Below are 15,724 nucleotides of genomic sequence, written 5' to 3' on the forward strand. Positions count from 1 at the left end.
TTTCTTCCATATGATGAGTTTATTTTTGGTTCACATGTGATTATACATCAGTAATATTTGCATAGTTTTTGGTGAGAAACTGAACAGCTGTGACATGTTGAAATGTCTTTGATGATGATGATGATGAACATCTGGAACGTGTTTGTGTCCTCCAGATGTTCCTGATGTGAGACGACGACACACACACACACACACACACTCACACAGACACACAGACACACACACACACACACACACACACACTCATCCAGAGTCGTAACAGTTCAACTGCATAGATTAACATGAGTATTAGCATTAGCTTTAGCTTTAGCATGAGCTGTAACAGAGGATCTTAAAGGGATAGTATCATTTTTTTTAAAGTGGGGTTGTATGATCTCCAAATAGCCCCTAAGTACATTAATTGCAGTAGAAGACTCTCTACACTCCTCCCGTTAGCAACGCCAGCCCATAATAGCCCTGCCCAGAGATTTACAACATATATTGTTGTGAATGGACCCAAAGAAACGGCCTATTTTCACGGCCTAAAAGAGGTTTTACCTGAAAAATAAATACACAGTTCCATTGTTCACTATAATATAATTTTTTCCAGCCCTTCAAAGTGCAGGAAAAACACAGTTTTTATTTGGACCTAACCAACTCACGTATCCCTCCGCCCAGGGTTAGCACCCGCCGATCAGCAGTTGGTTAGGTCCAAATAAAAACTGTGTTTTTCCTGCACTTTGAAGGGCTGGAAAAAATTATATTATAGCGAACAATGGAACTGTTTATTATTTTTCAGGTAAAACCTCTTTTAGGCCGTGAAAATAGGCCGTTTCTTTGGGTCCATTCACAACAATATATGTTGTAAATCTCTGGGCAGGGCTATTATGGGCTGGCGTTGCTAACGGGAGGAGTGCAGAGAGTCTTCTACTGCAATTAAAGTACTTAGGGGCTATTTGTAGATCATACAACCACACTTAAAAAAAAAAAGATACTATCCCTTTAATCTACAGTCAACTTCCTGTTGACTCTTCTACCTGCAGTGAAACCGGGAGACGACGGCTAAAGGAGCGGCGATGATGATGATGAGTGTGTTCAGTCGCCTGGTCACCGTTGCCTAGCAGCAGCAGGTAAAGATGTAACAGACGAGTTGTAACTAAGCTGTAAACATGATAAATCAGCTGTTTTTTGTTTTTCTTCTAATATTTACAAACTGGTTTTGATTCGTTTCAAAGCCGAAGTGAAACTGTGACCAGACGACTGGAAAAAAAAGAAAAAAAAAGAAAAGAAACAAAACACGGAACGCTCCTTTAACCACGTCTCCGCAAAAAAATATTAAAGCTCAAGTCCTGAGGCACATGTGCAGTAGAATAAAAAAATATCTTTACAAGCTCTTCACCTGGAGACAGTGAACTACACACGGCCAGAAGTCTGTGGACGACGCTGACGGGGTTTTATTATAAATAGGGATGTCACGATTACTTGTTTTCACAATTAATCGTGGTATTAAAACGCCACAATTAATTGATCGTAAAGATTCCTAAATACCGTCACTTTCCAAAAAAAGATTCTGTATGAACCGTACTGGCAGATGTGCGGCAAAGTAAAAGGTAAATGCACAGATACTGGTCCATTTAACTAACGTAACATTGAATTGGTCAGTCAGTGTCATTTGTAATAATAAAAAAAAGATTAAAATTAACTTAAACATTTGGTATAGATGACAATTAATGACTTATATTATTTCAAACACTTTAATAATTGGCCATATTTTAATAGATACTTTGTGTAAATAATTTGTAATGTAATTATATTTTGACTATATTTGATTTTACACATTAATTACAAAATTAATTAATGCATAATAATCATGATAATCGTAATACCGTGATTATTTCTCTGACAATAATCGTACCTAGAAAATCTGTAATCGTGACATCCCTAATTATAAAATATAATAATAACATCTGGGTTTTTAAAAAAGTATTCATGTAAAACAGGAAACTCAACTAATTAGTGTCCAGTGAAAACCACCGACCACTTCATGTAAACGTGTGTCATGCAGGGCCGTTGTCTAGGGGAGAAAGGTGATGATAACTCTAGGGGCCCAGCGCCCAGTGGGGCCCATAAAAAACCCCAGTAGTCTAATCTTTGTATGACTGATTTATTCTGCGTAAGACCCTGACCAATACTCATAGTACACTGTAAAAACTCTACATCTTTCCAAGAATATTTGTCTTATTTCTTGTCCAAATGTCTCATTTCTAGTCAAAACTAATCTCTTTCCACTTAAAATAAGACTCATTACCTAAAAATTAACTTGTTTTTAGATCATTTTCACTTAAATTCACAATAAATAGAAAAATCTGCCAGTGAAAGTAAGTTTTTTGTGCTTGTAATAAGGAAGAAAAACTTGCTCCACTATCAGATTTTTTCTACTTATTCCAAGTGAAAATCTGCTTGAAAGAAGTAAAAAGTGTCTAAAAACAAGCTACTTTTAATATGATGAGTCTTATTTTAAGTAGAATGAGATTTGTTTTGACTAGAAATGACATTTTGACAAGAAATAAGACAAATATTCTTGCTAAGATACTTGAGTTTTTGCAGTACAATACATACGTAGTCTAAGAAAAAAAAAAAAGGAAAAGTTAGGGGGAGGGGCCCACTTTAGTATTCTTTAAGGGGGCCCAGAATTCCTAGCAACGGCCCTGGTGTCATGTAACAGGATTCAGCAGCTGTGTTGATTGTCTCAGACTCTTCTCAAATAAAAAGGTTAATAAATTAGTGATTGATCAAAACAATGGATTACTGCCCTACTGCATTATTAATAATCAATAATCAATAATAAGGTGACTGATGGCGTCCGTCCACACGCTTCTGGCCAGGTGAGCGTTGCAGGTCGGGACCGTTTGGGACCGTTTGGTTTCTGTGTGTTTAAGGCTTTAAGGTGATTTGTGAGTTTCCAGGTGAGACGACGAAGTGACGAAGCGACGAAGCAGCAGCAGCAGCAGCAGAGTGTCGGTTCAACTGAACGTAAACAAGGTGAGAGAGGAGGAGGAAGAAGAGGAGGAAGAGGAGGAGGAGGAGGAGGAGGAGGAGGAGGAGGAGGAGGAAGATGAGGAGCAGCAGGAGGAAAAGGTTTAGAGGTCAGTTAAGAAATCCTGCAGAGATAATAATGGAGGACAGGGAACAGATGTGGAGGAGGATGGAGGATCGTCTGCATCTTCGTCTGCGTCTACGTGAAGATGAGTCCGGCCTCGCTGTAAACCTGGAACACCTTCTCGATGGCGTTGACGTACGCCGCCGTCCTCAGGTCCAGACCCAGGTTGTACTTGTTGGCTGTTCGCATGATTTGCTGCATCACAGAGAGAGAGCGAGAACAGTTGATCATCTTTTGATTCGTAAATGTACGACTTTATTCTCGTAAATTTACGATTTTATTCTCGTAAATGTACGACTTTATTCTCATAAATTCTACTACTTTATTCTCGTGATGTTATGACTTTTTTCTCGTAGGAAATGTACGACTTTATTCTTGTAATGTTATGACTTTTTTCTCGTAGGAAATGTACAACTTTATTCTTGTAAATTTAAGACTTTTTTCTCGTAAATTTACTACTTTATTCTCGTAATGTTATGACTTTTTTCTCGTAGGAAATGTACGACTTTATTCTTGTAAATTTACGACTTTATTCTCGTAAATTTATGACTTAAAAAGCGTAATGTTATGACTATTCTCGTAGATTTACGACTTTATTCTGGGCGCATGACGTCCGTCCGTCCGACCTCCCATTTCTCCGACTTAAAGCAGAAGTAAGTGATATATTTGTGTTAATATAAGTCTTAAATAGTTGTATCTTCCGACAGCAATCACTTCTATAGAGTGTTTGGTCTGAAACACGGGTCTGTTAGTCACTCTGCTCTGAGCCGAGGAGAAAACATTTATCGTATCCTACAGTTTTTATCCAATGAGGAGAGAGAACGGCATAAAGGGCTGTGTGTGCAGCCAAGGAACGCCGTGAATGTGGTGACGTAGCGACGAGGACTGTTATGGTGCGTTCAAGGAAACTCGTATTTTTCCGACCGTGAAGTGGTACCAGTTCGATCTGGTACGAGTTCACGGGTCGGAAGTTACGAGTGGCCGTTATAGTGACTTTCACCGGTAAAACAGGTCGGAAAAACACGAGTGGGTTGCCTGGAACGCTACAAAGTCGTAAGTTGTGACTTGAAGCTGTAATTTACGATTTCAAAAGCCTGCCTGGAACGCAGCATTAGCGAAAACGACCGGACCACTTACTTCTGCTTTAAGTAGCCCTAACCCTTAACCTTACCCTAAACCTAACCTTAACACTGTAGAATGGGTCGTCGGAGAAATGATCCGTCGGACTTATGGGCAGTCGGACTGATGTATGCTCCCCCTTTATTCTTGTAAATGTACGACTTTTTTCTCGTAGGAAATGTACGACTTTATTCTCGTAAATTTACAACTTTATTCTCGTAAATTTACTACTTTATTCTCGTAATGTTATGACTTTTTTCTCGTAGGAAATGTACGACTTTATTCTCTTAAATTTATGACTTTATTCTCGTAATGTTATGACTATTCTCGTAGATTTACGACTTTATTCTTGTAAATTTGCGATTTCATTCTCATAATATTATGACTTTTTTCTCGTATGAAATGTACGACTTTATTCTTGTAAATTTACGACTTTATCTCGTAATGTTATGACTTTTTTCTTGTAGGAAATGTACGACTTTATTCTCGTAATGTTATGACTTTTTTCTCGTAGGAAATGTACGACTTTTTCTCGTAAATTTACGACTTTATTCTCGTAATGTTATGACTTTTTTTCTCGTAGGAAATGTACGACTTTATTCTCTTAATGTTATGACTTTTTTCTCGTAGGAAATGTACGACTTTATTCTCGTAAATTTACGACTTTATTCTCGTAATGTTATGACTTTTTTCTCGTATGAAATGTACGACTTTATTCTCGTAAATTTACGACTTTATTCTCGTAATGTTATGACTTTTTTCTCGTATGAAATGTACGACTTTATTCTCGTAAATTTACGACTTTATTCTCGTAATGTTATGACTATTCTCGTAGATTGACAACTTTATTCTCGTAAATTTACAATTTCATTCTCGTAAATTTACGACTTTATTCTCGTAGATTTACGACTTTATTCTTGTAAATTTACGATTTTATTCTCGTGATGTTATGACTTTTTTCTCGTAGGAAATGTACGACTTCATTCTCTTAAATGTACGACTTTATTCTCGTAATGTTATGACTATTCTCGTAGATTGACAACTTTATTCTCGTAAATTTACGATTTCATTCTCGTAAATTTACAACTTTATTCTTGTAAATTTACTACTTTATTCTCGCAATGTTATGACTATTCTCGTAGATTTACGACTTTATTCTTGTAAATTTACAACTTTATTCTCGTGATGTTATGACTTTTTTCTCGTATGAAATGTACGACTTCATTCTCTTAAATTTATGACTTTATTCTCGTGATGTTATGACTATTCTCGTAAATTTATGACTTTATTCTTGTAAATTTACGACTTTATTCTCGTGATGTTATGACTTTTTTCTCGTAATTTACAACTTTATTCTCTTAAATTTATGACTTTATTCTCGCAATGTTATGACTATTCTCGTAAATGTACGACTTTATTCTCGTAAATGTACGACTTTATTCTCGTGATGTTATGACTTTTTTCTTGTAGGAAATGTACGACTTCATTCTCTTAAATTTATGACTTTATTCTCGTAATGTTATGACTATTCTCGTAAATTTATGACTTTATTCTTGTAAATTTACGACTTTATTCTTGTAATGTTATGACTTTATTCTCGTAAATTTACTACTTTATTCTCTTAAATTTATGACTTTAATCTCATAATGTTATGACTATTCTCGTAGATTTACGACTTTATTCTTGTAAATGTACGACTTTATTCTCGTAAATTTACGATTTCATTCTCGTAAAATGTATGCCTTTATTCTCGTAAATTTACGACTTTATTCTTGTAATGTTATGACTTTTTTCTTGTACGAAATGTACGACTTTATTCTCGTAATGTTATGACTTTTTTCTCGTAGGAAATGTACGACTTTTTCTCGTAAATTTACGACTTTATTCTCGTAATGTTATGACTTTTTTCTCGTAGGAAATGTACGACTTTATTCTCTTAATGTTATGACTTTTTTCTCGTAGGAAATGTACGACTTTATTCTCGTAAATTTACGACTTTATTCTCGTAATGTTATGACCTTTTTCTCGTATGAAATGTACGACTTTATTCTCGTAAATTTACGACTTTATTCTCGTAATGTTATGACTTTTTTCTCGTATGATATGTACGACTTTATTCTCGTAAATTTACGACTTTATTCTCGTAATGTTATGACTATTCTCGTAGATTGACAACTTTATTCTCGTAAATTTACAATTTCATTCTCGTAAATTTACGACTTTATTCTCGTAGATTTACGACTTTATTCTTGTAAATTTACGATTTTATTCTCGTGATGTTATGACTTTTTTCTCGTAGGAAATGTACGACTTCATTCTCTTAAATGTACGACTTTATTCTCGTAATGTTATGACTATTCTCGTAGATTGACAACTTTATTCTCGTAAATTTACGATTTCATTCTCGTAAATTTACAACTTTATTCTTGTAAATTTACTACTTTATTCTCGCAATGTTATGACTATTCTCGTAGATTTACGACTTTATTCTTGTAAATTTACAACTTTATTCTCGTGATGTTATGACTTTTTTCTCGTATGAAATGTACGACTTCATTCTCTTAAATTTATGACTTTATTCTCGTAATGTTATGACTATTCTCGTAAATTTATGACTTTATTCTTGTAAATTTACGACTTTATTCTCGTGATGTTATGACTTTTTTCTCGTAATTTACAACTTTATTCTCTTAAATTTATGACTTTATTCTCGCAATGTTATGACTATTCTCGTAAATGTACGACTTTATTCTCGTAAATGTACGACTTTATTCTCGTGATGTTATGACTTTTTTCTTGTAGGAAATGTACGACTTCATTCTCTTAAATTTATGACTTTATTCTCGTAATGTTATGACTATTCTCGTAAATTTATGACTTTATTCTTGTAAATTTACGACTTTATTCTTGTAATGTTATGACTTTATTCTCGTAAATTTACTACTTTATTCTCTTAAATTTATGACTTTAATCTCATAATGTTATGACTATTCTCGTAGATTTACGACTTTATTCTTGTAAATGTACGACTTTATTCTCGTAAATTTACGATTTCATTCTCGTAAAATGTATGCCTTTATTCTCGTAAATTTACGACTTTATTCTTGTAATGTTATGACTTTTTTCTGGTAGGAAATGTACGACTTTATTCTCTTAAATTTATGACTTTATTCTCGTAATGTTACGACTTTATTCTTGAAGTCTGTTTTTTTGATGTGTGTGTGTGTGCGTGTAACTCTGGCAGAGCGGTGTGTGTGTGTGTGTGTGTGTGTGTTACCCTGGCAGAGCGGTGTGTGTGTGTGTGTGTGTGTGTGTTACCCTGGCAGAGCGGTGTGTGTGTGAGTGTGTGTGTGTGTGTGTGTGTGTGTGTGTGTGTTACCCGTGCAGAGCGCTCCATGGTGAAGGCCAGACCGGAGTGAACGATGTCTTTCTCCGACGCTCCCTGAACACAACACAACACAGTGGTGAGTAGTAGTAGTAGTAGTAGTAGTAGTAATACTATTATTATGGGTTGTACAGTAGTACCAGTAGTTGCGTCATTAGTATCAGTTATAGTAGTAGTATCAGTATGAGTAGTAGTAGTAGTAGTAATAGTATTATCAGAAGTGGCATCAACAGTAGTAGAACTGATGTGATAGATAGAAGACTCTGCTCAGGCTTTAGAATAGAATAAAATATACTCAATACAATAAAATAAAGATATATGCAATCATACAAATACAGTGAATAAAACAATGAATAAATAAACACAGTTGCAGTTGTAAATTACAGATTAAAAGTTAAATTTAACATTAAACATTAGTAACTTGTGAGAAATGAATGTTCACGTTTCTGCTGCTGCTTGAGTCGATGTTTAACTTTCACACTAAAACTCTTTAGTTCAATTCAATTCAATTCAATTCAAAAAACTTTATTGTCTGTCACAGGGACAGAAAATTGTCATCAGTTTGGGCTCAGTTAAACATAAACATACCAACATAGGGGACCAACATAAAAACTCACATTAAAAGATCTCACATAAAAACCATAAAAATTCTAAAAGTAGTTCATTTCTGATGGTAAATAATTCCATAGGTGTTTTTCTTTTTTTTCTTCTTTTTTTTTTGTTTATTTGAATGGGACAGTGCACATTAATGGATAAAAAAAAACATGTACATGTGCCTGTCTTGCACTGAGAGTGATGATCGGCCAAACGTCGTCCTCCACCTTTGGATTTTATAGTTTAGCTTGGTCATGTTCCTCGTCACTGTCCTACAGTCGTCTGTCTCTTTAAAGATCTGAGACGTCACTTGTGATGTATTGTATTCTATTGTATTAGCAGTAGTATTAGTATCACTAGTTACTTGTAATAGTATTAGTAGTAGTATTAGTAGTATTAATACTCACAGAGATGCGGGCCTGGAACTCCGACGTGGGGACGACTGGGATGGCACCGCCGTGTTTCCCAAACTTCCTCTCCAGACTCTCCTGGACCGACACTGAGGACAGGGAGGGAGGGAGGAGGGAGGAGGAGGGGTTAGATCGTCATGGCGAGGGGTATTGCACAAAAGTAGAATAAAGAAATCCAGGATAACTGAGTAAGCGCGGCTTGACCCAGTCTGATCGGCGCATCCTGGCTTAATTGGTTGCACTAACGACTAGCAGCAGCTTGGTCAAGCCAGGTGGAACTAATTCTCTGGTCAGTAGACCACAGACATTGATCACAGATTCACCGATGAGAGGACAGGTGTGGCTGCTTTCCTCCAATCAACAGGAACTTAATGCTGACGTCAGGTGACTCACCTCTTAAAAAAAAGCTGTGGTAAAGCTCAGAGAGAGCAGACTGCAGACTGAAAACTATAATCACAACTCAAGTTCCTTTCACAAACCAACAGTTGTGCACTTTGCCTAAATGATGAGCAGTGGAAGTTGATTCATTGCACAAATTCCTTGAAGTACATAACAAGTAATACAAGTTCATACAGCAAAAGTGGCCAAAAGTGCAACAGGTTAAAATGAATGAAATATAAGAACATTATGCAGTCTGCTGCTTCAATAAACTGCTGATAACAATGTTCACATGAGGTGTATAAATTATTTGGAAGGTGGTTGCTCACACTCACTCAATTTCATTCTTATTTTCTTACCTCAACCAATATTTAGGCCAATATATTTTGTAACATATTTTATAAAAATAAAAATAAATCTATATGCTATTTTTGCTCCATTGCTTTTTATGAGAAGGCAGTGATGTTAATGTATTTTGTTTAGTTATAAATCAGGCCAATATGAACATAAGAACATGGAATAACTGTATGAAACACGTTGATTTCTGATCAGAGTGGCTGCTGACTTCACAGATAAAGACAACAGAATCAACTTAGCCTGGCTGTTATTATGGTCTGGAGCAGGCTAGCTGCAGAGAATAAATCACCATAGTAACTTGACCAGGATAGATTTAGCCTGCTTTTGAACGACCGACTTGAGGCTAAATTCAGCAGGATAACCAACATATCCCGGCTTAATCCCTTATCTAGGTTTTGTGCAAAACCCCGCCATCCCAGCCTCGGTGGGGTCAGGTCGTCATGGCGACAGGTGGTAGCAGTACTCACTGAGCAGGTGGTAGTTGGAGTCTCTCTCGTACTTGAAGGTGAGTCGACCGTAGCTGACGTGGTTCAGGTTCTTCAGCCACTCGAAGTAGGAAACCGTCACACCGCCGGCGTTCAGGTACATGTCCTAGAGGGGGGGGGGGCATCATAACTAACTCTTCATCAGCATCATCATGTAAAATTGAACTTGAAAATGTAACTCATCTGTTTTATGGTTGTTCATACAGCGGTTTGGAAAGAACTTGAGAACTATATATTATGTAAAACTAAACATAAAATCAACATTGAGGGGAAGAACATTTTCACTTATTTTGAATTCAAAGAAAGGGAACGATGTATGTGCTATAGTAAACCTTTATATTTTCTTGGGGAAATTTCATATCCCGCCCATATTTTAAAAGTTATAGCTACAACTTTTTCATCAAAAGGATACATTTTTCAAAAATAATGCATCCACAGAATGTCTAGAGGTAAAAATAGTATATAAATAACTGTTTAATAAATTTTGGCGGGTCCGAAATATATAAATATTTACATCTGGTGACGTTGGCAACGTTGGCATGGAATGATCTCTGTGGCAACAGCATTAGAACATTGATGTCATGTGTAACTGGCGACCAATCCACAAGTTTCCGAACGTCATCTATGGTCAAAACTGGCTTCCGGTTTTGCCGGTTTGGTGGAATTTTACGTTTACGTTTCCATGGTTTTCAGGCGTTGTCATAGTTGCGGTAAACGCATGGATCTATTAACGCTGGCTTTTAACACAGATGTCAATTTGTGTGATATCCACTGTTAAAAGCTGGTGTGATGATCCATGCGTTTTACAGATTTTCATTGGGGAAAAAAAAAAAAAATAATCCATGCATTTACCGCGGCTACTGAAACCATGGAAACGTAAACATAACATTCCAAAACCGGCAAAACAGGCCACGTTTTTGACGTTCGGAAAAAGGTGGATACAACGGAAGGTTGGAGCAAGAGCAGGCACTAGTTGGGTTTCCATCCAAATGTATCGAATTTAAGAGCGGATTTTGTGAAAATGCGCAAAAAGCAAATGCGAATTTATGATCGTTTCCATTCATTAGTGTTTTGCGATTAGGAGGAGTGGTGCGCCGTGAAATTACGTCGTGAATGTATCCAACAGTTGACACTCAGAATCTGTCACAGCCATTACAATTATAATTCTCATGGGATACGAGGTTAGTATAACAAAGGTTAAGCAAACGAGAAAACAATCAAATTAACAATAAAAGAAAACACATTTTGGTGACATTCATATATTTGTAACTTTACTGTTGTAACGAATGTGAGCTGGAAAGACTGAAATGTTTGTTGTTGCTACAACTTTCAATAAAGTTGAGAAAAAAAACACAGAGGATTTAACACCGAAAAAAATAAAATAAAATCATCATCATCATCATCATCATCGTCACTCACTGGGATCACCATGACGTTTCTCTCCAGGAAGATGCGGTCGGCTTCAGGCGTCGTCGGACCGTTGGCTCCCTCAGCGATGATCTGAAGGAAACATGGACAGCTCAGAGCACTGAGGCATGATGGGAAAACAGCCACAGAGTGAGAGTGTGTGTGTGTGTGTGTGTGTGTGTGGTGTGTGTGTGTGTGTGTGTGTGTGTGTGTTTTAGAGTGAGAGTGTGAGACCTTGGCTTTGATCTTCCGTGCGTTGCTCTTGGTCAGCTGCTTCTCGCCGGCGGCCGGGATCAGGATGTCGCAGTCGGCCTCCAGGATGGATCCCTCGTACGGCGTCGAGTTGGGGAATCCAACGATGGTGCCGTTGGCCTGGCAACACACACAATCAATCAATCAATCAATCAATCAATCAATCAATCAATCAATCAATCAATCAATCAATCAATCAATCAGGCTTTATTTGTATAGCACTTTTCATGCCCATGGCAGCTCAAAGTGCTTCACATGTTAAAAACAAGCAATATAGGGGACACATGTTAGGGAGGGAGACATACATAAATTCACAAACACATTCACACAATAATTTTAGAACATTGGATTTTATCGGGGAAACGCTGTCTAATACTCACTCATTTGCAGTGAGGAAAACACTATAAAATGAAGTAAAATAAATGAAAATGAGAAGAGGAGAAAGACACTAGGTAAAATGCAGTAAAATAAATAAAATTGAGAAGAGGAGAAAGACACTAGGTAAAATGAAGTAAAATAGATAAAAAGAGAAGACCAGAAAGACACTAGATAAAATGAAGTAAAATAGACAGAATGAGAAGATAAGAGAGATACTAGATCAAATGAGGTAAAATAGATAAAAAGAGAAGAGGAGAAAGACACTAGATAAAATGAAGTAAAATAAATAAAATTGAGAAGAGGAGAAAGACACTAGGTAAAATGAAGTAAAATAGATAAAAAGAGAAGACCAGAAAGACACTAGATAAAATGAAGTAAAATAGACAGGTGTAGTGGGATAAAATAGAGAAAAAAATGGATTAATTAAAATAGAATAAAAAAGATAATAATAGTAAACAAATAAATAAGATAAATTAAATTAAATGCATGTTTCAGAATAATAGAGATAGTAAGAATCAGTTAAAAGAAAGGCTAAAAAGGTAGGTCTTCAGTTTGCTTTTAAAAATGTCCAGATTCTCTGCTCTCCTCAAGTCCTCAGGCAGTCGGCTCCATAGGCAACGTGGGCCGTAGTGATAAAATGAGGCCTCACCATATGTTTTGTTCGCAACTTTTGGAATATATATTATATTAATTTATAATATTATATTAATTATTATAATTTTTGGCGATGCAAGTCACATAAAACTATGAAAAATGTCTCATAGAGAATGAATGGGAGAAGGTCAAAAAACGAACAAATCATTGGACTTTTTGTACTGCCTACTGCTGTCTACTGCTCAGGCATACTTTCACCTAGAGACTCCATTTAAACTTTAAACAGTAGACACAAGTCTTGTGTATTAGTGTATTAATCCACGTTTCGATAGGTATTATAGTTATTGATCAATCCCTGATCAATGACCATGATCATTTTTGGAGAAATTGTGAGATTATAATGGGTGTGTATTGCACGGAATGTTCGTGTCAGAGTGGGTGATATCATCGGTTAGAGTGGGAGCAGTTGTCTGAAATCGTCTGAAACTGTTCTCTTTCCACATTCCTCCCGGCCACAATTTACAATCTACACACATGATTTTTTCCAAATTTGTAGACAAACTTGTTCTGTCTCTCGCAATGTGCTCAAAATATCAGAGAGACTTGCAGAATTTGAATTATCAGCCTCTAAGTGCGGCCACGTCTGTCTCTGCATTGATTCCAATACAAAGATTTTCTGAGAGAAGCAGAATGGACCGATGTTTTAAACTCGCAAGTGTCTCCAAAATATTTACTGTAGAAACACCAGAATCACACCAAATCGTTCAGGAAGTCTTTACAGCGATGACGGTCTGTGTTTTTTTCGGATAGGAGCTACCGTTTTGTCACAGTAACCCTAAATGTGAGACCAGTGCAGAGGCAGAAAATCGCTCTTTTTCTCCACGTTTCTGTCTGCCTCAGCCTGGGGGGCCCCTATCGTCATTGGCAACCACCTCAAGTTGCCGTGGTAACCACTGATCCTCAGGCCAGAGCTCGTTAACTTCATAAACAATCCACCTGGAGCTCGTTAACATGTTTATAAACGCACACACACTCAGCGTGGTTACAGTTCCTCCATATCAGTGCTCAGTGAAAGATGATCATGTGTCTGTCTGATCGTGATCGTGGGTTTGATTCCCATGTTGACAGAGATGGTAAAACCGGCTGTAGCTCCCGTGGTCCTATCAAAATTTCCCAGAGGAAATTTTCTAGTTATAATTATCGTCACATGACCATTTACACTGCGTCTCGTCTCGATTTCGTCACGTGATAAAGGTTCGTTGACGACGATATTTCATCATAATTGACCGGTACAGACCAGTGTGTGTGTCTGTGGGGTGCTGAACCGGTACAGACCAGTTTGTAGTCCTCCAGCTCTTTGGGGTCGATGCCTTTGGGGTTCCAGATGCTTCCGTCCAGTTCTCCGACGCCGACGCACTTTGCTCCGAAGCGATGAAGATACCTCATGGAGTGAAGGCCGACGTTCCCGAAGCCCTGCAGGCGGAGCAGAGGGCACGTTAACACACACACACTTAGACACACACACACACACACACACCAGGGTTCCTACACATTTGAAATTTCCAAATTCCATACTTTTTCCAGACCCTGATTTCCAGACTTCTCGTTAAAATATTCATATTATTTGTGATATTTGAGTAAATAAATGTGCATAATATTTTTTTAAAAAAGCATGCAATTTATAATTTGTTTTCATGTGTATGCCATTAATAGTAACCAAATAATTTCCTGGAGATTGTAGCTACTGTAGCGCATACAAAATAATTAACCCAAATAACTTCAGATGAGACCAAACCCAGAGAAGTATTAAGATAAATATATTTCCATATAATAGTTTCAATTTTCCATACATTTCCAGACCTGAAAAATCAAATTCCATACTTTCCATACTTGCGTAGGAATCCTGACACACACGCACGCACACACAAACACCAGGGTTCCTACAGCTTAAGCCAACTTAAATTTAAGACTTTTTAAAGCCACTTGAAATGAAATTTAAGACCGACTTCATAATAAACACAAATGCAGAAAAAATAAAAAATAAAACACCACATCAATTACATAGGGTTAGGGACAATTTTACCCACTTTCCTATGTGATCCAAGGTAAAGTGACTGCTACATGAATGATTGGGGGGAAAAAGATTTGGGGGCTGGTGGCGGTGAGAGATTTAGCGTTGACGGCCGCCACTAACTTCTCTATGTCTGAATGTTACCAATTATTTTGAGATTTGAGACTAATTACAACCATAAAATACCACTTATCAAGTGTTAACATTTTTAAGACTTTTGAAAAATTGATTTTAATGCCAATTAAGGCCTTGTTTTTAGATTAATGAATTCAATGCCTTTTAAGACTTTTTAAGGACCCGTAAGAACCCTAACACACACACAAACACACACACACACACACACACAGGACGGCGTGGAGGGGGCGGGGCCGTACCTGGATGACGAAGGTCTTGTCCTGGAAGCCGGGGCACATCCCCAGCTGGCTCATGTACGCCGCCTCGTTGATGAAGTTCTCGATGCCGTGGAAAACCCCTCGGCCGGTGGCGGAGATGCGTCCGTGGATGCCGCCCTGGCTGATGGGCTTCCCCGTCACGCAGGCGTGAGCGTTGATGTCCTGAAGGGGGAGGGAAAAGGAGGTTTTTATACGCACATCATGCTGTAGTGTAGGCTATTGAGGTGCAGGGCAATAAAAAGTAACGTAGAAAAAGAGAGGGTTGCCCGCACACTCTTAAAGGAGGTCACAGTGATTTATTTAGCACTTGCACAAACGTTTTCGATGTGTTATGAGATAATAACACAACGTTACCACACAGAGTTGTTTTAGAGGGAAATACAGAGACTGTTGATGAAAAACTGTCCCTGAAGGCAACGTGCATCAGCGGTTTTGCATGAATTTACCTTTTCTAAAAACAGCTTGCACCGACAATTAAAGGTAACGAACCTACTGCTATGACTATAGGGATTATGGCAATGGGCCAATTTGACAAAATGTTGAACTATCCCTTTAAAAAAAGTTCATATTTTGTTTTTAGAACAACACACCACAGCAACAGACACTCGTTTGCAGAGGAACAGATTTGTTTTTAATGATTATTGTCATAATCCCTATAGTCATAGCAGTAGGTTCGTTACCTTTAATTGTCGGTGCAAGCTGTTTTTAGAGCGGCGGAGCAGAGCTGTGAGCTGCTCAGAGCTACACTACGGAGGCTCATTAT

The 15,724-nt window shown here is 37.4% G+C and overlaps 1 protein-coding gene across 1 annotated transcript in view; it reads right to left on the bottom strand.

Moving 5' to 3' along the window:
* The window catches only part of LOC146972959 (glutamate dehydrogenase, mitochondrial-like), a 37,685-nt gene continuing 21,961 nt past the window's right edge, over positions 1-15,724 (bottom strand). Inside the window, exons 6-13 of the mRNA XM_085799173.1 lie at positions 14,944-15,123; positions 13,834-13,971; positions 11,509-11,646; positions 11,287-11,367; positions 9,850-9,973; positions 8,645-8,736; positions 7,638-7,700; positions 1-3,334 (exon numbers count right to left, since the gene is read on the bottom strand). Of these exons, the coding sequence (XP_085655299.1) occupies positions 3,215-3,334; positions 7,638-7,700; positions 8,645-8,736; positions 9,850-9,973; positions 11,287-11,367; positions 11,509-11,646; positions 13,834-13,971; positions 14,944-15,123 (936 nt within the window). The 3' untranslated portion in view covers positions 1-3,214. The remainder of the gene's footprint in view (positions 3,335-7,637; positions 7,701-8,644; positions 8,737-9,849; positions 9,974-11,286; positions 11,368-11,508; positions 11,647-13,833; positions 13,972-14,943; positions 15,124-15,724) is intronic.

This window comes from Trachurus japonicus, chromosome 15, assembly GCF_045865225.1.
Source record: "Trachurus japonicus isolate A0001 chromosome 15, Traja_1.0".
Classification (NCBI taxonomy): Eukaryota; Metazoa; Chordata; class Actinopteri; order Carangiformes; family Carangidae; genus Trachurus; species Trachurus japonicus.